Source organism: Hirundo rustica, chromosome 1 (assembly GCF_015227805.2).
Source record: "Hirundo rustica isolate bHirRus1 chromosome 1, bHirRus1.pri.v3, whole genome shotgun sequence".
NCBI lineage: Eukaryota > Metazoa > Chordata > Aves > Passeriformes > Hirundinidae > Hirundo > Hirundo rustica.
In genome coordinates, this window is record NC_053450.1 from 113,730,525 (window position 1) to 113,756,620 (window position 26,096).

The following is a 26,096-nucleotide window of genomic DNA, read 5'->3' on the forward strand; positions in this document are numbered from 1 at the left end:
TTCTCTTTCTGTCATATTAACAAAAGCAAAGAAACTCAAGACTCCCATGTTTTGCCCCGCCTTTCCTCTTGGTAAGGGCAGAGACCACAGCTGATAAAAATAAATGTGACTTTTTTTTTTTTTACTGAAGAATTTTTTAAGAAGGTTGGATTAACCTCCACTTTAAATCCGTACATCATCTCACACAGAAAAAAACCCCAAACAACAACAAAAACAACAACAACAACAAAAATTTAAAAATTGTGATTACTTTTGTGCTTTGTGTGTGGCCTTGCAGTCAGAAGTTGCATGGTATAGTATAGTTCGGGGAAGAAAAAGCACTATATGAGAACTGGGGAGCATGCTGGAGCAATACAGTTTCTTTGTAACCTTGGCAACAAAACCATATATTCATATTTGTTGAACAAAGCCAAAAATACCTCCCCCAAGAATTTTCCATGTATAGCAAGTGAACAGGGATGTGTTGTGCTAATGAAGTCTTCTTTCCCTCTTTATTTGGGGAATTCATGCACTTTCTTTCCAGCATTTGTAAAATCTCAGTAGCAACTAATTAATAGATTTGTGACTACATCATCCGAGAGAGTGTATTGGGCTGTTTAGGGTTTTTTTCTACGTGGGTAGAACAAATCAGAGTTTTTTGAAGGATACTGAAGACTCAAATATCTGATAGTTACTTCAGAATAAAATATTTCTGTTTGTCTTGCCATTCCATATACATGTTGACAGTAGCAATAACAAAAAAAATCACATTTCTATTACTTTACTGACTAGCTCATAGGCCACCTGTAACCCGTAGTTACGCTGTAAAACCTACTAAAATCAAATAAATGAGAAAAATCAGATTAATTATCTAAGTACAGTAAATGAAAACTGCAGTGTTTATAATATTTATAGTTTTAATAAATTGATTGTTTCAGTTTAGCAGTATTTGTAATGTCTTTGAGACTAAAGTTTCCCATCACATTGTTTACTGCGAGTCTTCTGAAGATCTGTGTGACCTGACAACAGAAAATGTCTTCCTAACGTTGATTTTACAACAGCTGCGTTTTTAAACACGTGTGTGCATTTTTGTTTAGATTTATTTTTTATTCACAGTCTAATTACACGGATGTTGCAGAGAGACCCGAAGCGAAGGGCATCTTTGGAAGAGATTGAAAACCATGCATGGCTCCAAGGAGTTGATCCATCTCCTGCAACCAAGTATAATATTCCTCTGGTATCATACAAAAATCTGTCTGAGGAGGAGCACAACAGTATAATCCAGCGCATGGTTCTTGGGGACATCGCAGACCGAGATACCATAGTGGAGTAAGTTGGCAGTGTTCTAGAGGCAGTTGATTTTGTGCATCTCTCCATTTTGATTCAAGAACATCACGAGAACCTGAGCACTTCGGTGTTTAAGTTATCAGGCCATTGAGTTAATAAACAAAGTATTACAGTCTTGCTCTGTGATAGGATACTGTGGGATCAGAAGTACTTAAGTAAACCCAAGCCATCTTGAGTAAACTTAAATGCTTTGGAATCCATGCTTGTTCTTCATCTCTCATGCATATTTATAGGTGACAAATTCTAGCATTTTTCCCTTAGCACATTTCCAGTGTACCTGAATCTTTGTTAATTTCAAATATTATTCCCTTTATCTGTGTAATGCACAGTAGTCACTGTCACTGAGGGAGCTTGCTAGAAGGCTACATAGATTCTTCTAATAGATTAAAACAGCCAAATTTCTAAAGAATTTCTCAAATTGAAAGAGGTCTTAAATATTTTTTCTTTTTTTTTAATGTGTTCAGCTGTAAAAAGCTGTTGATGGTCAAGGGAAAGCAGCAGTCTCACTTCTTAAGCTTTTAGCTGTATAATGGGGCAACTTCCTGTTACAATGACTGAGTGATGCTTACTGGCTTATGAACTTATTTTTACCATAAACTCAATGTAACAGCCCTAAAACAATGTAAGTTTTCTTCCATTTGTTGCATAACCAAGTATTAGTACTTTGTGGTTGCATGTGCCAGTAGGAAAGCCCATCATTGGTGCAGAACATTAATTAAAAAGTTATCATTTAAAGAATGTAAAATAAAAAAATAATTTCTTACTTCTGTTGGATGATATTCTAAGGATATCTCTTTTCAACTATAGTTGAAATTGCTAGACTTGTTGGTTCTTTAATAAAATTAAGGCATGCTTGTCAAAAGAACAGAAATGGGCAGTCCTGCTTTCAGGCACTCCTCCTGCTATGGGAAGCACAGCAAGCTGTGAGATGCATGTCCAATTCTTAGAAACCACTGATGGATGGGTTATTTAATGTTTTGTACTTTCCTCAGGGCATTGGAGACTAACAAATACAATCACATCACTGCTACTTACTTCTTGCTAGCTGAAAGGATCCTGCGAGAAAAACAGGAGAAGGAAATTCAGACCAGATCTGCAAGCCCCAGCAACATCAAAGCTCAGTTCAGGTGAGAATTTAGAAATCTAAATGGCTGGGAGGGATTTGGGGTGGTTTTGTTTGTTTGTTTTTTAAATTGTCTTAATGAGAATATTAAATTTCTCAAGTGCTGCTTTCTTGAAAACAGTAATATACTTACTTATTGCAAATTTTAAATGTCTTCAAAGTGCTGTGGACACTTCAGAAACTTCAGAAATCAGTTGCACATAATATTTTCAATTCCTACCCTTCTCAGGAAATGACAAGGCAATTTGAAGTCTGCACCTAAAGAGGCAAATTTTCACACCTCCTAGAAAAGGGCTTGTTCATTGACCTTCAGTTCCTTATACAACATGTGTTATGTAATATCCCTTGAGAAAAATTAGTTGCATAAGCCATAAACCTGCTGATATGGAATTAGTTATAAATGAGAAGTCACTCTAAATTTGATCTGTAGGTTATATTCTTTTTCATGTCAGTTGCTGTGCCTGTTAGCTAAGAAAAATCGTTGAATTTACCATTTCAATCAGTCACTTAAAGATATTGCAATAGATTGTTTTTGTTTGACAAAAACATGAATTAAAAAAAATTATGGTAAGGGTCCCTGAGATAGTCCAAGATTCAGCTTGTGACACAGTAAAACTAAAAGAGGGGAATTGGACTTCTGGCATGTAGTTGGTATTGGTATGTTCAGCTAGTTCATTTGTTCTGCAGCCAGTTACCAAAGCATCCACATACTCAGTTACAGCAGAATATGCTTTAAAAAAAAAAAACAACCAACCAAAAAAAGCAAACCAAAACCAAACCAACCTACCAAAACACCCAACCCAAAAGGCAAATAGTCATAGTTTCCACTTGCACATTGATATTGGAGGATTCAAGTTTTGAGCAGTTATTTTTCTTAAAACATTGTGGTTTTTCCTTCCTGAGTTAAGTGTTAAACTATCACTAGGGAATCTCCTGGTGTTGGATAAAATATTCGTTGCCCCATCTTGACATTTGTTCCAGTGAAGATGGAGGAGGTACTGAGGCATTTCCATTAACTTTCTTCCTGTAACTTCCAGTCTTATCAAAAGTTGCCTATTTAGGTAAAATATTGGTAACTGTTACTAGCAATAATAACAATTATTAGTAGATAATTTATTAATGAGAAAAGAATACTAAATGTTTGTGCTGATTTTTAGCATTGCTAACTCCAGCAACACCTTCAGTGTTATTTATATTATTTAAGAGAAAAAGACAAAATAACTTGTTTATTCCAGAAGTTTCTCTGTGCAACTTCCATGCAATGTCCTATGTGAAATCATTTAATAGGAATAAATGCTGGGATGTCCTTCTGGTGCATAGTCATAGTTTTCTTAGCCTAATGGAAAAAAGTAAGGTACTATTTCCTCAAGTTAAATGTAAAAAAAAAAAAAAAAAAGGACACATGTTAAAAATTAAGGACACACACACTTCGGAAAATAGGCTAAAGTCTCCATTGGTTGTCACCTTGGATTTAGTCTTGAGATTTTAGAGGCATCTCTTCTGAATACCGTTTTGTCTCCCTGAATTATGAGTTGATGCTCCATGAATGTTAGTGTTTTCATTATCTTGGTCATCCCCAGGTGGGACTGTACCCTGTGCTGTGTACAGCTAATGGTCATTCACTCAGTGGTCACTGATGTAAGAAATTTTTTCTGAGGTGGTTGCAGGTACTTCAGGACAGTTACTGTTGAGTTACATCTAAGGGGTGCCTACAGAACCTAAATGGTCTGGAGCTTGGTGTTAGAGAGCTCACGTCTCTTCAAGGACCATACTGTAACTTTGACTCAGCAGTTCTCTCATGATGGATCATCCCTTCATTTTTATGTCAGCTTCTTTGAAAAAAGAAATCCCATCAAATGTGCCTAAGTATTACTTATAAAACAAATTACTCTAGAGGAGGACTTCACCTTCAAATGGAAATTCTAAAACTATAAAGTTGGTTTTTGAATTGTTTGGGATTTTTTTCCTCAGTGTCACTTTTTCAGTAAAGAGCAGCTCTAGTTATATAAGAAACTGGAACAAAAAGTTCAATGAATCTAAATTTTTATATGAGTTTGTAAAGTTGGAGTAGCTGTTCCTGCCCTATGAGTATAAATTTTCATAACATGGACATCTGCACAAACTCAGGAACCTTTGCTCTTATGGTCCCCATAGCTGTTCTTTGCCTCCATGATGCTTCTAAATTCCAAGTGTTTCCATAGAAAGACCTTATGGAAAAGCCAACACAGTAGTGCATTATTTTGATTTTCAGACCTCAATATATATAAATTTATTTTAAAAATTAACTTATTTACAACCTGGAACTTCTTTTTTGTTCCTCCCTTCCCTCAAGCCCACTGGGAATAAAGGGCGAGGCAGAAGAGAAGGGAGGCAAACATGGGCTGCTATGAGAGATAAACATACTATAGTGAGGAGCTTTATTGCCTGGCAACTACAGTACTGTAAGATACTATATTTGCTCTTTATTGTGACAACTACACAGCTCTTCCTATTTTTGCTGACAAACCAGTCTGTTCTTTTTAGCATGGCAAGTTCCTGAAAGATTTTCATTTTCTGTCATGTTTCTAGTTATGTTTCTAGTATATTTAAGCTCTGTTTGTTAATTACAGGCAATTGTTTGTGTTTAAAATACACAGCAGAGCATAAGTCATCAGCAAACTGGGTCGGTGTTTCCCAGCATTTCTGAAGGCAGCTGGGACCTAAGGGAGGGTGCCAGTGTCAAACCAAGGAAGACCACAGCCAAAGCTTCCCTTCTTGTATGTGCAGTTTGGCTCAGAGCCGCTGGTTGCGTTGCCTCCCTCCAGGTAGAGCTCCCCACTGGAGAGAGGCTGGTGGAGGCAGAGAGACAGACAGGAGCCCGAATGGCTCCACGCAGGGAATGCAGCACACAGGCTAAGGCGGTGTGTGGGCAGCCAGGCCCTACTGCTAGGGGGTCCTGGGTTAGAGGGTGGAGGTTTCTGGCACTGTTGGTTGAGCAAAACCGATGCAAGTGCTTCAAAGCAAAGTCTGCAGCAAGGCTGGGTGAGTTTATTGCTGGCTTTAGTACAGCCTCCTCCTCGAGGTTTGTACAGCTGGGGAGAGAGAGGTCAGGAGACAACCTGGTCTAGACCAGTATCTTCTCACACTTCAGGGTCCTTTTCTATGCAGTCTTCAGCAAGTGCAGTCCTACCACTGCAAAGAGGTGTCTGAGCCTTCCCTCCTCCTTCAGCTTGAACTCCTGACATGGCAGAGAGCAGGAAACTGATGTGATTCTTGTGTCTTCATATGCAGCCTGTCAGGCAGATACCTGGGGTCACGCTTGGTGTGAAATGTTCTCTGCTGTCCTCCTCCTGCTTCTGAACTGGGCTACAAAGCCATGCAGCCCTTTCTTTTGGCACACACAAAATACGCTTGGGAACGTTTTGTAATGTGCTGTCCATATGCGAACAGAGGTCTCTACTACAGCTTTTCATGCAGCAGGCAGAGTATTTTTGGTTTGTTAAATTAAGAGATTGGCAGACTTTTTAAAATGGAAGACAAACGTAGGGCTTACGCTGAGTGAAGAAGTTGGAGAATTGTCCAGTATTAATGTGTTGGTCTGTAGATGTTGGTTTTTTGGATTAGACTTTTAAAATAGAGTAAAGACTGACAGTGTTTGTTCTTAATTTATTCTGTCTGCATTATTGGAAAATTACAATATATGTTAAAATTTAAAGTTAAATGCAAATCATTAGAGTAACTTAAGATACTGGAGATAAGACATCAGCCATCTACTTGTAAAACTGATGCACACTCATGTTACTTTCTTTCTGATTTGAGCTAATACTATTACAGAGTCATACACTGTCAACAGTTTATTCAAATGTCATATTCTTAAGCAGCTTGAGTTCTCAATTCATGCAGTTGTATTATTCCAGATTCTCAGCTAAGGACAAATAAATGTATGATCTCAAGTTTGCATGTGTTTAAAATTACAGGGAGCTTTGTAGAATAGAGCTTGGTGAGAATGAGAGACTGTTTCGTCTGACTCACCTTTTCAGTCTCACTCATGTTAATTCTAACCTAATTTTTATATTAAGATTATTGGGGGAAAAACCCGAGAAGCTTCAGATTAAAAGTAGTTTTCAATCTTACTTGTGCTTGAATAGGCATATACCTTCCTCTGGGTAGTGGTGTTTTTGTACCAATTTCAGATATTTTTTTTGAGACAAAAAATTTCAAGTTTTTTATTCATTTTCTGAGAGCAGTGAAATCAAATTTTGATTTGACAGTAACCAACATAATTTCTAAAACTGTTCTTCTATAGATGGTGTTCCTTTCAAATAGCAGCATTTCTAAAGGGATGCACATTCTCTGAGAACACTTCCTTGTGCCTAGTCACTCAGTACTGTTCTTTACAGACATGCCACTGAGGAGCCCAATTTGTATGTCAGTACAGGTGCAGATCTTACACTTCCTTGTAAGTTCTGAAATGCTTGCCATGATGTAACTTCCTGTTTATCTTTAATTTTTTTTATGCAGGCAGTCATGGCCGACAAAAATTGATGTCCCCCAGGATCTGGAGGATGACCTTACAGCAACCCCTCTCTCCCACGCCACCGTTCCTCAGTCCTCACCGGCTCGCACGGCTGAGAATGTTCTCAATGGGCACCGGAGCAAGGCCCTTGGGGATTCGGCAAAGAAGGAAGAGATCCCTGAACTGGCTGGGCCAGCACTTTCAGCAGTTCCATCGGTGAGCTTAAAACCCACTACAAGTGGCCGGAAGTGCTTGTTCAGAGTAGAAGAAGATGAAGAGGAGGATGAGGAAGATAAAAAACCTATTTCTCTTTCTACTCAAGTTGTTCTGCGTCGTAAGCCTTCGGTTACAAATCGTCTTACTTCGAGAAAGAGTGCACCGGTCCTCAACCAGATCTTTGAGGAGGGCGAGTCAGATGATGAGTTTGACATGGACGAGAACTTGCCCCCAAAGCTCAGCAGGTTAAAGATGAACATCGCCTCGCCCAGCACCGTGCACAAGCGCTACCACCGGAGGAAAAGCCAGGGACGGGGCTCCAGCTGCAGCAGCTCTGAAACCAGCGATGACGACTCAGAAAGTAGGAGACGTCTGGACAAGGACAGCGGGTTTACTTACTCCTGGCACAGAAGGGATAGTAGCGAAGGGCCACCTGGCAGCCAGGGAGATGGTGGTGGACAAAGCAAACCAAGCAATGGGAACGGAGGGGTGGACAAAACTAGCCCAGGCGACAACAACAAAGGTGGGGGGAGTCCCTCCGGTGGATCTGGTGGGAGCACCAACACCACCTCGGGTTCCACTCGGAGATGCGCTGGATCTGGAAACTCAATGCAGCTGTCATCGAGAAGTGCAGGGGAACTGGTTGAAAGCCTGAAGCTGATGAGCCTTTGCCTAGGTTCGCAGATTCACGGCAGCACGAAATACATTATTGATCCTCAAAACAATCTGTCCTTTTCCAGTGTAAAAGTACAGGAGAAATCAACGTGGAAAATGTGTATAAGCTCCGGCGGAAGTGCAAAACAGGCTTCGTCATTGGGCAGCCTAAAATTTTTTTCTGACCAAATGTCAGAAACAACAAACGAATTGGAACGGCTAAAGAACAGGAACTTGAAAAACAATGTGCTACAACTACCTCTCTGTGAAAAGATATCTGTGAATATTCAGCGGAACCCAAAGGAGGGGCTGCTGTGTACCTCCAGTCAAACCAGTTGTTGTCACGTCATTTGACAATGACCTGACTTGAACAGCTCGATCTGCTTGACAGCGTCATTCTTCCTGGTCAGAGCTGTGAACACCTTGTCACGGACCCCCCTTTGTTGTCTTAAGATTTTTAAGTGGGCTTTGAGCAGTTATTTATTATACTTTTAATTTTGTGTTTGCTTGATGGTATGACAATGCATGGTCTTTGCATGCTGCTAGCAGGTATGTTTTTCTTTTTCAACACAACAGAATATTTTATTGTGTAATTTTTACATTTATAATTTTACTACTACGGAAGATCTGGATTAAATCAAAATAAAGATCTGGATCCTAATGTAAATGAAGCACTTAGAAGTTTCATGTGCTGCACTTAAACTAGAGGAGAAGCTTTTGTTTGCTTATGAAATGTTAATTCTTGTTCTGACCTTCTGTGAAAACTAAAATATGTGATATGTGGCATACTTCTATGTGTCTGAAACAGAACCAAAGCAATAATGTTTTGATGCTGAAAACTCTTCAGGGAGCTTTCAGATGTTCCAAGGCTTGTACAAAGCAAAGATGCACTGAAAATTAGTGATCTTGAAATATGATTTTAAACCCACACCTATTTGTCTTAAGCTATGATGCGGATGAAGTTGTGGCTCAAAAATCAAACCGAAAAGATCTTGTTTTGCTAGAGGCAGTTTTCTTTTAAAAAGAAAAAAAAAAAAGAGGCAAGTAGATTTGTAAGGCAGCTTTCTCCCATAGAAATATGTTAATATTACAAGCAGACAATCTTTTTTAATATAACAAAGGTAAATTATTAAGTCTGAGTTTTTACATGCTAACTGAAAATAAAGTATTTGTATTAATTACTTTTGTTAGTAGTATATCATGACACTTAGTATTTTGGGTTTTTACCTTATAAACCCTCTCTGCTGTTCTATCCTCCTCTCCCTGAGATTCCAGAAGGCAATAAGGGATGGAAAATCTTTAGGTAATTGGATTCATATTGAAATTATTGTCATTTACAGTTTTGTTGTTATTATTTCTTTAGGACTTAAACTACCGCTGTTCCCCACATGTACACCACTTATTTTTTCTCAGTAATACACTTGTTCATTAAGTCCATTTAAAATAGCCTGTAGGAAAGTGTTTCTTTCACAGCTCTGAGCCTTCCTGTCAGGTTTCCCGTTGCCATGGCAAGGTCTTGATTTAGAGTATTTCTGTACAAAAGGATACTTTTGACCAGATGAATTAACTTTGTGGAATTTTATTATCTAGAATAAAATATATTGCAGATTCCTAGTTTTGGGAAGGGCAAGAATGTTTTATTTTTTCATGCTGTGCACTGGGTCTTCTAAGCAATGCTAGTGAAACTGGGGGTACTATGTAGCAGCGCCCTGGGCAGACCTGGGTGTCCCAGAGGAGTTTGACACTGTTGAGCATCTTGTAACACTTTCAGAAGGGTCAATACAGCGCCTTTTGTGTCTGCTGTGGAGGGAGCAGAGCACCAAAGAACGGCTGGGTCGGCATGGCCACAGCTCACGACAGCTCTTGTGATTCCTGCAAGACTTCAGAGAGTCTGAAGTGCGTGGGGTGTCCTCCCTGGCGAGCTGAGCCGGGGGTTCTGCTTCCAGAAAAAGGCAAAGGAGAAGTGTTCTGCTTCTTTAAGTTTTAATCTCTAGTTGCAGTTTAGTTAAAAGCTACAAGCGTAGATGTGTGGGTGAAGCCATAGAACATAACTGCTTGAAATTTTTGAGCAGGGATCTTACCAAGGGCCAGAAACGAGATGTGTGGTTCACAGACAGTGAGCGTAACATCCACGTAGGAGACGAGTTTATAAAGGGCATTGGCAATAAACTTTATTTGTTGCAGCTTTTTTCCAAGTATTGTAAATACTCTTTCCTGATATGTACAGCCTTGGAATGGCACCTTTTAACTAACCCCGGGTGTATTTTGTTTCCAATGTTTTTATATACGACTGTATATATGGTGCTCACTTTAGAACAGCAGTGTTGACCATTTATGCTGCATAGTTGTATTATAGCCTTATAGTTGTGTGTGGCTGGTTGGACCTCTGGGTGTACAGATGTGTACAGATGTGTTAGTCTGAGTGCTGTCCTCTCCCCCTCTGTTGCTAGGTGAATGACTGTGCATGTGGTGTACATCGTGTTATGTCGTCACGTAAAAGGAAGGGCGAGAATAACCACTACATTAAGATAATATTGGACCAAACTATTTAGAGCAAGTAAACAGTTTCTTGTACCCCTTAACGTGTCTTTAAGAGTTGCATATAGTTACAGTAGTGTATAAAGTAAATATCGTGGAAAAACAGTTAGTCTTGTATTTTTCTGTATGTGTGTATATAAAAATATATAAAAAATAATGTACCTCTAGCAACTTAATCTGTATTTAAGATGTGACAATCTTGACACAGAATTTTAAGAGTAGCAGTCTAAATAAGCAGAATTAATGAACAGAAGTATAAAAATTTCTCACCAAGAAAGAATCCATGTGTGTTAAGAGGGTACAGAAATATCAACTGATCTTATTGCTTCTGGCAATGTTTGGCTTTTTCATTGTACCAACATTCATGGTGTGCGACAGCAGTGGAAAATCCAGTTAATAAAAGTCATATCCTGATTGATGCATAACCGATGACTTGCATGTGGCTGGGGTTTGTGTCTCCTGGCGTTCGGTGAGGGCGGCACAGGCTCCAGGCCGGTGCCTGCGCTGCAGCACCGGGGGAGAGTGAGGGGCCTGGCCTTGCAAGAGCCCAGCTTTGTGTGTGGATGGACATCCATTTGTGAACTTCCAGTTACTCTCTTGCAGTGATCAAATGCGTTCATTTGGGTTTAACAGTTGTCACAGTCATCATCTGCTGAGCTTTTTGTCTCCAGGCTGAGGGAGCTGTTCCTCAGGCAGAACTTGAGACCATTGCTCTTTATAATGTAAAGTGGGTAATAGAAAAAATCGTGGAGGGCAGCAGTGCCAGCCCACTTTGCCCCACCAGCAGGTGCTGCAGTGAGGTGCATGGGGCTGCCTGGGAGTGGGATCATGTCCCTCAGAGGTGTCTGGTGGTGGTGGCCTGCAGCTGGAGCAGCTCAGCACAACCTGCACTGCTGCAGTGATTCAACTGCTGCTGGAGCACAGACTGTAACTGGGCAGGGCAGGTATGGACACAGGGATCAAGGGCGTGGAACAGGCACTGTGAATACAAGTCATTAAGTGGGCACTGCTTTAGGCCAGGGCACTTGTGCAGAGCTGCACCTGCAGGCTTGTGCAGCTGGGACCTTTCCACTGCTGAGGAACTTCCCAGCTGTGGTCACTGCAAACAGGGTGGAGGCAGTAGCAGGAAAGGAGTGGCCAAGGAATTTGCAGGGCTGTGACTGTGACCGAGACGGGAAAGGCGTAACACATCTTGTAGTGCAAGGCCCAGCAGTAACATCTCAGTCGCTGGTAGGTGCAGGTCAGATAATTTTCATGTCAGGTTATTTTTAAGGATTTTTTTCATTAGCAAATAAAGAGAAATCCCAGTGCAGCTGGCTGGCAATAAATAAGGAACAGGGGCAAGCTGGAATGTTCCCAAACATCAGAGATAACCCAGCCAGTCCGTTAGCCCTTCCCATGGTTAAGTTTATGTTAATGAATCAGAACTGATTTGTCATTAATTCCAAATGATGACTTGCTTTCAATAAAAGGTGTTTGAGCAGTAACACCTTGATGTGACTGTACTTGGGAAAGTGTAGCAATGACTCACTTGTTGAATTGCTGACTGCATGCAGCCAGCCAGGCTCCCTCACTGAAGTTACATCCATACGGTGTTTGGAGGGACTGCTGCATTGCCCTTCTCCAGAGCAGTGTGTGTGCAATTGTTTTAGCCTGCTCCCTCCCTGAACCACAGGCTCTGGCTGTTATTTGTTAGTTTTAAATCGTATCTGTAAGATGACTCAGTTTGGCCTATCTGCTTGTATTACAAATTGTATCAATTTCTGGAAATCATGAACCTTGTATTAGTGACAGAGTAGTCTTAATTACATAGGGGTAAAGAAAGAGACGACTTCTACTTTTCCATTTGATGGAAGAATTGTGTTGTAAGAAAATATTAGGGCCCGAGAAGCACAGAGAGGTAACACAGACTTCATCAGGCTCTCAGATGAGTCATGTCAGATCTCAGGAATTAATTTCAGCAAGCCCTTGTGTAACATCTTGCTCTTTCCTCCCTCTCACTGCTCTCTCTTGAGAAACAGAGAGCAGGTTTTCTCTCTGGGCACTTGTGTGCCACATGCCCTCAGCCTGGGACAGGCTCCTCTAGGCACCGGGACAGCCCTGGGAGCCAGGGCTGAGCTCTTAGAGCAGGCCCAGCATTGTCTGCATGATAGCAGTGATGACAGAGGCCATCAGCACAGTGTGCTTTGTATCAAGCACTGGGGTGCAGGGAGAGCCTCTTTTAGGGCTGGCACTGAGTCACCAAGCCCTGCTGTCAGCCCTGGCCTGGCACTGGCCCCTCCAGCTGCTGGGTGAGGCATGGCAGAGCTTTCCTGAAGAAAGCACATCGCAGTAGTAGCCATTGTTCCCAGGGGCTTTGCTTACAAGAATAAGGATGTAAATTCAAATTTCTCTGAATGAGATTCAAGATCAATTCCCTCAGGTCCAGGTAGGCTATAAGTTCCATAACTGCTTGCCTGCTTACTGAGGAACCTTTCCATGTAATGGGTGTTTTTCCTCTTCTGTTGTCCTCAGTAGGTATCTTGAGTCAGCAGCTCCCTCTGGGCCACATAATTAGACCTGTACTCCCAGCGTACCTGATGAGAGAACTTTTGTATCACCAGCAAGTGATTATGAGTGCTCCTCTTGAAAATGGCTTTCTTGGATTGCTATTGTTGCTGCTAAGGAGATTTGTGAAATCCAAGTCTTAACAGACAGATACAGGCTGCTCCCACACAGTCATCTTCCCAAACAGGATGCTCCAGCTTCATTCTTGGTTTTTCCCTGAAGCTTGAAACCAGAGATAAACTTCTTTTATTGCTTAGACTCAGGCACTGGCAGAACTGCCACACACCCCTGTCTGTTGGTCTGCACTCCTGAAGGGCTCACAGCCACGGCTGTCTAGAGGTGTGAGGCTCTCTCAGCTGGGTAAGGGGACACTGCCATGGACCTGGGAACAGACATTCAGATTCCATACCTTGTGAATGGCAGCTACTGATAAATATCTTATTCTTTCTGACATTTTCACCTGACAACTGATTTTGGTCAGTGAGCTTCATCCCTGGCATCCCACAATTTTTACAGGTGCACTACGGCAGAAAGAAAACAACACATTCAGGAGCACAGACAGAGTTTTTTCTCTCAAATGAGAAATGAAAATAGATGCCACCATGAATGTATAAAAAACCCAGTATCAAGCAGTATGAAACACAGAAACCCCTCCCCAGTGGCAGGAAAAAGAGCTGCACACAGAGGAATAGGAGCTACATTTTAGTTCAGTGACAAAATACTACTTGGCACTATGAGGGAACATTTCTCAGCAGGTTGAAGTGTTTGTTTTAGGACAGAAACAGTCTGTCGTGACCACATAGCACCTGTGACACTAAAACAAGAGTTCTCCCAGTATGTAGAACAAACTTTAACCCCTATAAAACAAAGGAGTCCCCTAATTCTCACACCATGGAAGGTCAGAATTCCTCCATATCTCCTCAATTTAGGTGGAGAATGCTCGTAAGAACAGTATTATCCAGTTTACAGATAAGGAAACTAAGCAGAAGTGAAGGGATTTGCCCGAGGCAAAGGCAACAGCCAACATTACTGAAGTCACTGGGTACTTGCACCTCACTAGAGATTTTCCTGTTAATCCACAGTAAACAAAAGAAATGGACCCCATAAGGGAAACCACAGTCACTTTTGCAGAAGGTGAATTACCTGTTTCACATGATCACAGTTGACACATTACTTTTCTAACCCAACTTAGAAAGTTATTCCAGGCACCTAATCCAGCTGCTGTCAGCAAAACACACCAACTCCATGCTCCCAGACCACCATCTATTAGCAGACCAGCAGAATCCCTTCAAAATGGCTACAAGGTCACAAGAACACACTCCAACAGGAACCCATCCCATGGATTTTTCTTCTCTGGAACTATTCATTAAAAAGCACTAACCAGGCAGTTAAAACTTGAAGAAACATGAGCTATTTCAGATCAAAGTGGGCAGAACGCTGCAAAAATGGGGAGTTCTCATGGAGAACACACTGGTCCCCTCCTAAAAAACCCTTTGGTTTTGGGACCTCTACAGCACTTACAGGAAGGGTGACAGGCTTCCCTCAGAGATCCTCAGGGCAGAGCTTGTGCTGCCACTGCTTCAGGAGCAGGCTGTGAAAGCAGCAGCCCATGAGATACCCCCGAGATAGCAGCAGCGTGGGGGACTAGCAGGAGAGGCAAGAACAGAGTAGCCATAGCACAGGTTTGCTCCTCTTCCCAGGGCAAGTCATTTCTTACTGGGTCACACCTGCAAAGCCTGAGAAATCCTAACTTTTAATTCCAGACAAAATATATTATTTTGGCTTAGTTATATTACTCTGCTGTGGGGGCCCTGTGGCAGAAATCTGAAACGTGCAAAGTAGGCAAACACCTTAATTATGGCAGCAGCAGATTTTTGTGAACTAAATTCCAGCAAGTACCACATACAGTTACATCTACCAAAACTGACCATCACAGCAGCCAAAAGTAAACTGTCTCAAGGTCACAGAAGCAAACACTGTAGATTTCAGTCCTAGAGCTGTCAGAAAACAATGAAACATTACGGCAGCTAGCTTTTTGTGAAATGCAAGGAAAACCACATCAGATATTCACTACAGACACAAGTACTGGTATATCAAGGATCAAGTTTAATTGATCTGTTACTGTTAGTTCATTTAGTTCTATTCATACAGAAGATCCATTCATACAATTCTGCAGTTCAGAATCCAGGGGAGTGATACCAAAATCCAATGTAAATTAGAAAATAAATATGCCACCTAAGTCACTGATCAGCAGTCTGTTTCCTACTAATTTTTTTTACCTAGCTTTCAAAAAGATTTTAGCTGGGATCTGTTTAGAGAACCAGCAAACAGGAGTATATAATACATACTTTATAAATATTTATGCTCAACTATTTCTCAGATCCCATAACGAAATACATTGCTGTTCCCTATGAAATGTATAACATAAATTAATTTGCTGTGGGCAAGCAGTAGCTAATAAGCAAATTTTGAAATAATAGAGGATTGATTAGCTATCATAATGAAGGAACAAAAGGGGCAATAACAATTAAGAGAGAGTAAATTAAATAATAGTCTGCTTTTTTTTTTTTTTTTTCATTTAGAAAGTTGCAGCTGAAAATTCTAGATAGCTTCTGGATGCTTCCTCACAGGATCTGTTTTCAATCACTCAAAGCACAGGCAGTCTGGCAGATTTTATCCAGACCTGGCATAAGCTGGAGTGCTTTATTTGGTGTTACCTTCACAAGCAATGGCATAGGAGAAACAGAGAGAGCAGTGGAAAGTACAATCTTTTACAGTGTCAGGCAAAGATTATTTACCAAGCATGATATAAGCAGGTGCCACCTACTCAGTAGATGGTGGAGGGTGCACTCTGAGCCCCACACATGAGCACAAACGCTGGCTCCGCCTCATGTGAGCGCCTTAGTCATCCTCATTCCTCCGTGTTTACTCCTTCAGGGACTCCGCCGCCAGCTTCATTTGCTGCCAGAGGAGAGAAGAACGGGGAGAGATGCTGAGTACAGCGGCAGCAGGAGGAATTACACAAACCAGCTAGAGCCCAACGCAGGACACTTCAGAATCCAACTGAGTAATAAAACCACACCAAAAAAAGAGCTGGAGCATTTAAAACCGAAAAACACCAGTCTGTCATGCCTGATTTTTACAAAATACACATTTTTTAACACAGGCGTTGCTTTTGTCCACCAAAACACTCATCAAATGGCAATGCAATTTGTATGTTAATTAATTATTTTTTTTATGAACACAGAACAGAAGTCATTTAGCCTTAAATATTTAGGCTTTTAAGCTGATCTCAAAAGGTCAATGAACTGACAAACTGCTGCCCCCACTTCCCATTGCAACAATCTGTTAACTGTTATTCAGTATTTCTTTTTTCGTTGTTGTTGAATTGAATAAAAACATCCTGTGATATAAGGAGGCAGCAGACTGCTATGGTGATACGTGCTATTTCCAATCCTGTTGATAACCAGTTTTGTTTTCATTATCCTAGGATGTCACCAGAGAGATCTCCATGTGAAACCAGGATAACGATCCCAGGTGATGAAAGTATCTGCTGAGTAAAAGAAAACAGAGCCACTCTGTGAAGCTTCTTGTTAAAGAGAATGTTTCATAACACAGAACTTAGAGAGGCAACAAGAAAGAGTTTAAGCTGTGCCCACGGCATCTCTCACACACCACCTGGGGGGTGTCAGCCACGGGCCTGGCAACGTCTGGAAGGCTGGAACCACCCTGATATACCAAAAATAGTCAGAGTGACTGAAGTCCCCGAAGAAAAAAGACAGAGACAACAGTCACAGGAAGGAGACGAGAGGGAGATCAGCCCAAAGGACAGGGTGAGGAGAAGAGGCAAGGAGAATTCACTGCTGGAATTCACTCATGCCCAGCATCACTGCCTCCTTGGAGGCAATTTGGCAGACAAGGAAACAAAAAGGCTGGACATGAAGAAATGTGAGTGATCATATGAAGAAACAATTTATGCAGCTTTCAACTCCTAAGGCGATGTGTGGGTTCTGTATCATTCCCCCAGCAGAGGATGGACGTGTGCTACCGAGCTGAAGTTGTTTCTTTTACATTTGTATTTGATCTCATATAAATGGCCCATGACATATGAGCTATTAGAAAGAGAAGTATCTAATAATAATAAAATATATGCTATAATAAAATTGGAAAAGACAAAACTGCAAATCAAGTGTACGCTATTATGCAGTTTCTATCCAACAACATGGGATACAAAGATGGCAGATGCTTCAACACAGCACCTTCTGCCTTTTCCTTGCTGCTAGTCTGGCCTGAACCTATTCCAAAACACTACTCTGTATGCTAAAACACCCCTACAACAACTTTTCTTTACCATTTTTATCTGTATTTCCATGCCATCTATAAGTGAAGTAAAACTAGTTTGTGATACAAATATTTATATGCTTCACCATAGCAACAGTGCAGGGAAAAAAGCCACAGCTGAAGGCTGGAATACAGATAGATTCCTCTTTTACATCCTGATTCACTTATTTAAATAAATGTCTGAATAAAACTACAGTGTCCTTAATTAAAGTGACTTTTGCTCTTATTGCAAAAGCACAGACACCTTCATTCAATTCCTGATTCATCAAATACAAACCTAATTCTCTTATTTTAGAATTATTTTCTTAAATTCTGAGTGCTGGTGTAATTATAGGAGAATTGATGAGGAATGCAGAAGACTGGAAAGGTATTTTTATTCTCTGATCTCTGCAGGGCTTGCCAAAGCCTGGAAAAAAACCAAGCACATGAGTGCTAATGATGACTAAATGTAATCTGTCCAAAAACTCAGTACAAGCTGGACCACGCTCATTTATTTTTGAAGGCCCTCCTAATTTTAACTGAGCTAATCTTACACTAGGATTGTCTTGTGCTGGCAATCTTATGCTGTCATATTTAAAATACTTGATATGAACAAACAAATATCCCAGCTTCTTGAGCAGGCCAGTGAGTAGAAAAACCTCTTAAAATAGCTTCACATGCTGCCATGGCACACAAGGCCTGGGCAAAATCAGTCCAAATGCAGTCATACACATATTTCAGGAAATGAATCATAAGCCACGTGAGAACCTCAGGAGCTGTGTACTTAATTTCTTCTTTATAGTTTCTAATACCAAAATGTATTTGGCAGTACCTGGCAGCAGCAGGCTCCTCCAAGAGCTATCACTTGGGCAAGCAACATGTGGTGGCACCTTTAAGCAGAGAAATTCTTTGCCAAGTTCAGACTGAAGAATTTTTAAATCTTCTTTCTTTTTTTACTGTGAAAGTAAATGTTCCTGTTCAATGGGAAAATATTTCTTTAAGACAACATATGGGAAAGGGAATGTATTTTTAAGTTTTTATTGCTGAGAAAGGGAACTGATGAGGTACCTTTTAAGATCACTTTCCCCCTGACAGCCCCAACAGGCTCACTGGGAAACCTGTGGGGCTGAGTTAACAACACTTACCTCAAAAAGACACTTCCTTCTAAGCTTTAAGAAGTATTTTAAAAATATGGAAAAGAGGCATTAAAAATGTCTCGATCTACTTGTTAAACCTACCAGATATATAATGACAAAAAATGCTCATTTGAGGGGTGTTAAAAGCCTCTGTGAACTAATCAGAAGCACAGCTCAGAAATGAGTTGGCTCAAGAAGCCATTCATCATTAATTATCAGCTGAGAGTTCCTAGTGAAAAGGTTTATACTTAATGCTCTGTTTTATGCAGCACCCTTAGCAACAGCAGCCTATGCATGCAATACATGAGTGGAACATGTTTGAACTAGTATTAATTTTAGTGGGGCTGCAGTGTTGTTTATCCTAAAATTCTGCTATTAGGAAATGCTCTAAAATATTTATCGGCTGTAATTAAATAGAATTGCTATTTCCATTTTATTAGGTTTAAATGTCCTTGTAAAAGCACATGTAATATAATTAGACAGGACTTCCAGGATAAATAGCAAGACCTCTTCAATGTGGTTTACAAATAGGCTTTACCAATTACTAGATTTCCCTACGTTTCAACATTAAATTTTCTGAAAGGACTTTAGTAAAATGGAACAGATACTCTCACACTACAAACAGAGCTGCATATCAATCATGGAAATCAGGCTACTTCCTTTGTGGGCTCACTCACAACCAGAAACACCAACTTTAGTGCACAGGGTACGGCTGTGGTAGTTCTCCAGTTAGAGGGGCTACGGAAGTCTAAACGTGTGATTTGGTACTGCCAACAATACCAATATACAAAATTAAATAGCTACAAACATGAAATAATAGAAATGCACAGCAGCACCAGAGACCTCAACTACATCAAAACGTGAGGAGCTGCCAAGGGATTTACCAGGAGCAGTGCCGGGGCTTGGTTCAAGCCAGAGCCTCGCTGGAAATGCAGGATGATTCCACATGGCATGATGAGGAAAGTGACCCACCTCATCTTCCAAGCCCCGTGCCCAGGGCTGAGGAGCTGCTTTGCCCCTCGCTGAGCACAGCAGGGCTGCTTTGGGCCGGGGCTCAGCGTGTCCCAGCACGCGGCTTCCTTCTGCCCCTGGGCTGAGAGGCAGGAGCTGCCTCTCGCTCCTGCACCTTGCCAATCCATCTGTGACCTTTCTGCACCAGAGGACAACCGAGGGAACCCAGCATTCCTGCTGTCCCAGTGCTGGTTTCACACGCGCTCGTAACCTAATCAAACGCTCTCACCTCTCCTTTATGGTTTCTGTGGGACAGCCAACATTTAACAGCGCTAACAGCCTTTGCCGGTTTAATGTTGATTTACTGCCCTTGCTGAGCTGTGTCAGATGCTTACAACGCTGTTATTTCCCAGTTATGCTCAGACTTGGTAAGCCAGCCTCTAACTACTCTTAATTTTACCACTGTGTGTGTTAATGCCAACTGACAATTCAACCACAACCTCAGGAAAACAATTTAAAAAATGGAAAGCATATAAAAGGGAAAACGAAAGAAACCAGGATCTACTGACTCACTGGTTTGGTGCTTTTCCACAGGTATACTCAACGTACACATAAGTTTGTACATACGAAGAACGGCCATGTAAATAGTTTATGCTAAATACAAGAATACATGAAGGCAGTTGTTTTTTATCAGTAACCCCATCTTCTGGTTTTCCTGTGTACGCCATGTGGAACAGCCCATAAGCAGTTAGAAAGAGCAGTGGTACATGGTATCTTTCCCACTGTCTAGCATTAATTATAATATGAAAATATGACAGATATATATTAAATTCTTCTTTTGTAATGGTGTCCAATCACAGCAATAGTAGTTTCTTGGCTCTTGAGCTGTCTCAAGAACTGTATCAGCTTAATCTTGTAAGTTCCAACCAGTTATAGAAGAGGCAAATTAACACTCACTTCAAAACTCAGTAAGCCTCTTCCACATGTAGTATTTTACTCTGTGTAAAGGTTTAAAAGGTTATTTAATGGAAATTTGTTCTCACTGATAATAATGGTGTAAGGTTATGTTAACTTCATACCTAGAATCACAAATCCTCCCTCAAGGCTTTGGTCTATGGAACTGAACATTCTGCAGGGAACGGTGCTTAAGGACTCTGGGCTCGAGGTTACTTTTAAGCTGCATTTCTGACTCTGACCACTTTTCCAGCAACCTGCTTGTTTCCTTAGCTGGAGGTGGTAACTGATGCTTCTTGACAGCAGAAATAACCAGTCCCTATACTAGTACACTCTTGTTTTTAAATCCCAGGACCACACACCGTGTAACACTGAATGTTATTTCAGTTAAGTCATCCTGAACAATCTCTCATTCTTCTTGAAAGCTATTGATTTCCAGAATACAATTTTCCCCCTACTTCAGTAGTACGATAAAAGACTTGTAGGAACAATTTCAGAACTTCCTCGTTTCCCAGAGCCAAGACCAATGGCCCTGTGATGCTGCAACCCAGTGGAAACAACCCTCTATAAAGGAAAGCCACACATGAGCATTAAAGTCAAATGCAGATTTTTCAAAAGGAAGCCAGAAGCATTTTAAACTGAAAATAACAAAGAAACAAATCCTGAATTGTCACTCTCACAAGGACTGTAAGCAATTACAGTAAACTTAAATTTTGAGCAATATTTACTGATCTTACTTCTAGGTTGCACCTGAAAGATTGTATTTAGTTTTGGGTCCTCCAGTATAAGAAGGATACTGATCAGCTCTGTCAAGCCTAACTATGGAATCCGAGATGGGCAGGGAAGTGATGCACATGCCCTGAGAAACCTACCAATATCTACAAGGAGGTCAGCAAGAAGACAGAATCAGGGTCTTGGCCAGGGTGCACAGCCAGGGAACAAGAAATGAAGTGGTCCTTAAAAAGTAAGCCAAGAAAGCCAAGAAAACAGAAAACATTTCACTACAAGGATAACTAAGCACTGCTGCTGAGGCCCAGGGAGGTTTTGGAGTCTCTGTCCTCAAAGCACCTGACAGGAAACCCCACCCAGCACAGCCCTGGGGTCTAAATTTGGCGCCAATCCTATCCTGAGCAGGAAGTACAACTACTGACCTTCTGAGGTCCCTCCAGGTTGAGAGATTTTTTTACAGTTGTTTCTACAGAAATTGTGACAGGAAGTTTGCCTGTACTCCACAGACCCGGAGCGGGGATCTGCTACAAGAAATAGAAAGTAACGGAAAAGAGAAAAAAAAAAAAAAAAAATTTCTCTTCTTTCCTTTCTTGTATGCCTAATTCAAGATAGAATACCAAGTGCAAAGCCAGTGTTAATGAAACAATAGGCTTGCAAAATTAGTAAGTGCAGAGTCAGGAAAACTTGCAAAATCCCATAATTTGTGCCTTGGAGTATTGTGCCTGATTAATAGCACTGTGAGGAATAGCAGACAAAGCAACCCCATTTGTAGTAAGTTTTTTTCCCCAAGATTTTTTTTTTCTGATCTACTTCAGATTGTGTCTGATTTAAATTGCAAAGTAGTAATTAATACTCATTACAATATTCTGACTGTATCAGTCACCCTTTGCTGAACCTTATTTTAGTTCAGTAGACAGTACAAAAATGAAGACTACACGAAGAAGTCACACAAGACAGTCTAAGAGTATTTGCTTCAGAATACAGCTTATGATTCTGTCCCTCAAAATATTTACATTATTTTTGTCCTTTTGTATTTCATAATTCATAACTTTTTTTTCACCATAACTGGCCATGTAGTTGCCAAGTGACAGGACAGATAAATACACCATGTTAAACGACATGTCTGAACGCCTGATGAGGAGAGTGTGCCAAAACCACCCTCACAGGATGCCAACCCAGCCCAAGGGATGCTCTCCCCTCTAGCTTATGCAATTACCTCTCACCCAATCAGCAGCTGGTCAATAGATTTTGGAGTCAGAAACTATCGACCGGCTATGAAAGCAATGATGCAAAAATGTGCAATGTGACATGACCTTGGTGACATCTCAAAGGGGAGGGATGGGCTGTGCAGTCCCACACACATTTCTTTAATTCTGTGCCCTGGGTGATACAGACAGCACTATGGTTTAAGGGTGCAGTTGGCCCCTAGGTTAACAGTACATCAATGATGCTGTAATGGGTCAGGGTGAACAAGGATACAATTTATCTTCTCAGGGGTTTTGGAGGATGCTTACTACCTGCCTGCAATTACTCGTTACCATCAAGAGAAAATGAGTAAACCAAACTATTCTGCCTCTCTGAAGTTTAACAAGCTTATTCACTAAGCAGGATGACCCTGAGCAGGCACATACCCTTTGGAAGAGAAATACCCAGCACCTGGAGAGTTTAACGAGCCTTCTGGACACAAATTCCTAATATATGGATATGGCTGACACTGAAGTTTAACTGCAGACATAGCTGTGTTAGCTTTATACCAACTGTAATTTCCTTCCCTGGAGATACCCAAAAGCCATCTGGACAGATGCACAAGCAGCATGCTCTGGGGGTCCCTGCTTGAGCAGAGAGGTTAGTCTAGCTGATCTCCAGAGGTTTCTTCCAACTGACCCATTCTGTGGTTCTGTGACAGCAGTAGAAGCCTGGCTAACAACCAGGCTGCTCAACTGCAGTAATTTACCACCTAAGCTCACATGCCTTGCACTCACTCTGCCTCATGATTGAGGAGGCACAGCTGAAGGCAGCCAAACAGCCGCTGAAGCAACACTGGCAGCGGTGGTGAAGGGCTTGAAGGCAGTCGGTGGCACTGCAGGGGAGCAGCCAGAGTTTTTCCTCCTCACGCTGCTTGAGTGGCAAAGTGCTTGGGTGATGGAAAAAAAATACACAGCTCACTACAGCTTCTGCAGAAGGTATGTTTCAGACCAACTCTGTGCTTCCATTTTTTCCAGCTTAAAGCTGCAAGGAACCTGCTGGGTTACAGACACAAGCCTCCCTTGAGTGCATAAACTCACATCACAGAGGTTTAGCCAGGGGAGACCACACAGCATCAATTCCGGTACTGCACAGGCCAAAAACCACAGTTCTTGCCAACATCCTTTAGCAAATCTATTGTACAAAAAGCAAGAGATCAGTTTAAACAATTTAATGCCACAAAATGAGCAGAGGAAAAACTCAAAGAGCATGAACATGTCTCCTTGTAATCCATGCAACAGCAGGGAACAGACTGTGTGAAAAATAGAGACAGTCTCAAAATGAATTATGCTCAACCCTCAGTAGACAAAGAAATATATTCCACTACTGTCTGGACACAAATTTGGCCATCCCTGGAACTCAGGCACATAAACCCCAACACCTAAGCACTACTAAAGTGCTACCCACCTTCTTATATCAGTGGACATAAAGGCATGGTTAGCCCAAGCCCGGGCTCAGTTTTACCCTGGACTCCCATTTCTCTCAAATTTGCTAATTTATGGAGTCATAAAGAGCCCAACTTGGTTTCAAATAAAACAAGTAACAAGATAAGAAGTTTACTCCTCTATGCAGGACATTCACTGGGTAATCTAGATCAGCCTCCAGATATGAAACTAAGAACCCAACTTCAGGCACTATTTTTGGAAATTACCATCTGTGACATAAATCTGACATAAATAAGCAGAAAAATTTGCAGGGGTTATGGCTGTCCTGTGTCCTGCTACCACACAGCAGCCACAATGCTGCAAGTACAAAATTCCCATTTCTTTGTGACAGGCAAGAAACTTAAGCCTCACAAATATGGCAAAAAAAATGCCAGAGAAATCAAATGTCTGAAAAATGTAGGCAAGAAAATTTTATGGTATATCTGAAGTAAAAACTACACATTGAGAATTCAGACTTCAATGCTGAGCAGACACATAGGAAAAGTAACCACTGTTGTGAAGGGAGTTCTTTCTAAGAGGGAATTTGCCTCTATTTATCTGTTGAATCAGCATGAAAAGTAAGTTTAATTCTAAAGTAACTGTTACCACAGTATTAAACAAAAATATTTTAATACAGTACAGTAGGAAAAAACTAGCCAATGTTTAGATAATTTGGTAAAGAACTATTCTCAATTCTACTCTCGAGTTTATTAGGCAAGGAGTCCAAGGCCAGCAATGAAGGGATCTACCAGGTAATCTTATTTGTTTTCCTCCCCTGCAGAGGCTCTCCTGACTCAAGCACATGTTATTACAATGTAATTTTGAGTAACATTTTCATTCTTGCTTTCCTCTTCAAAGACAAGCTCTCTTCTACTTCCTGTGAGGGTTCTGCAATTGTCCAGTTACAGTCCAGTGAAAAATAATCAACACAGAGCCAGTAAACCATTTCTAGTTAAGTAATTTTATAAATATTCTGAAGCAATCAATGTTAGAGCTTGTCAAACAGGTCTTTAAATACTTACAAAATACAATGGCACCACTGATAGAATTTCTTCCTTCACCAGAGATACCTCTGAAAAGGCAAATTCCCTCCTGCCACATTCCCAGCTCCTTGGGAAGACTATGTACCCATGGAAAGAAATAAATTGTTTTCCCTTAAACACTGGGCCAAACATAAATATCAACTGATTACAGGCTATTGATTTGCTCTTAAATCTATATTTAAGTTGATATGTATCTGATCAGATAAAGTCAGTTACTCAAATTGGTTACGATGGATTTATGGTTTGATCTGGCTCCGGAAGTTCTTGAACTCAGCAGAGAGAGGCAGAGGATGGGGAGATGTATGTCATTCCTGCATCTTACTCCAGCACAGACATCTGCATATTGCCACTTCAGAGGCTTTGGTACCAGTATGCAAATATACCCCTACACAAAGGACACAACTTACTAAACGTGCCATTTTTATTGAAGAGGCGCAACTGGACACAGAGCATTACTCACACTGTACTACAAGAGGCTGTCTAATAAGCAGGTAGGAGAGTAAAAGGTTGGTTTGGTAGTTTATAACTGCATTTCTTCAAAATGAGTGAAGTTCTAACAGCTGACATAGTCCTAAATTATAGGGATGGCAATATTTATACATTTATAAATTGCCCTTCTAACCCTGCTGCAATTTTGAACAACCTAGCAAAGGGTAAAGGTCTGGTTTCCATGAAAGCAATGGCAAGGTTCTTTTTTACTTCAGTGAAACCAGACTTTCTCACTTTCTCTTTATATGCTTCCTGTGTTATGAGTGAACAAAATGGTTTTTCCTTTTCCAAAGCATTAGTGGGAAGAAAATCTCTTTGCTGCAGGCTGCTCACCACCTTTGTTTTGAAGTGATGTAATGCTCTGCCTCCACAGCCCCCTGTTCAGAGCTACCTGCATTGTATCAGAGACTCTCACAAAGTTCTGTGCCTTTCTGCCTCTAATACCATCAGCAATTTCTTTGCAAAGCTTCATGAAATTCTTTTGCAATAAAAATTATTTAATTTTATTAAATTAAAGCTGTATAAGAGCAAATTAAAGCTGTACAAGAGCAGCTATTTTCAGTCTGAGATGATATTTTAAGAGAGATGATATTTTAAGCAGCTCTGTAATATGAAGACAAACAATGAGCTGGAGATATGTTGAATATTAGCATTTACTCTCTTTCTGAGATCTGCTTTAGTGCCTTTGAACACCCTATGCTATGTAACTGAGAAACTAGACAAAAAGATTTGGGGATGAGGTTTAAATTGAAAAAAAAAATGGATGAATGATTTTTGACTATTTAATTGTATTATTTTCATGCCTTGCCAACCCTCTAATTCCAGTTTCTTTCCGTTAATTTTAATTTTGTGCAATACAATACATAAAGGCAGAGTACATGCATTATATAAAATACATCTACATTT

At 40.8% G+C, this 26,096-nt stretch overlaps 2 protein-coding genes across 4 annotated transcripts in view; one reads left to right on the forward strand and one right to left on the reverse strand.

Moving 5' to 3' along the window:
* Positions 1-10,781, forward strand: part of SNRK (SNF related kinase) — a 39,998-nt gene extending 29,217 nt beyond the window's left edge. Inside the window, exons 5-7 of the mRNA XM_040069441.2 lie at positions 1,096-1,308; positions 2,319-2,453; positions 6,950-10,781. Coding sequence (XP_039925375.1) covers positions 1,096-1,308; positions 2,319-2,453; positions 6,950-8,168 — 1,567 coding nt within the window. The 3' untranslated portion in view covers positions 8,169-10,781. The remainder of the gene's footprint in view (positions 1-1,095; positions 1,309-2,318; positions 2,454-6,949) is intronic.
* Positions 10,782-14,985: 4,204 nt separating this feature from the next.
* The window catches only part of ANO10 (anoctamin 10), a 132,307-nt gene continuing 121,196 nt past the window's right edge, over positions 14,986-26,096 (reverse strand). For all 3 annotated transcript variants that reach the window (XM_040082640.2, XM_040082649.2, XM_058423053.1), the window contains one exon: positions 14,986-15,860. In XM_040082640.2, coding sequence (XP_039938574.1) covers positions 15,825-15,860 — 36 coding nt within the window. In that variant the 3' untranslated portion in view covers positions 14,986-15,824. The remainder of the gene's footprint in view (positions 15,861-26,096) is intronic.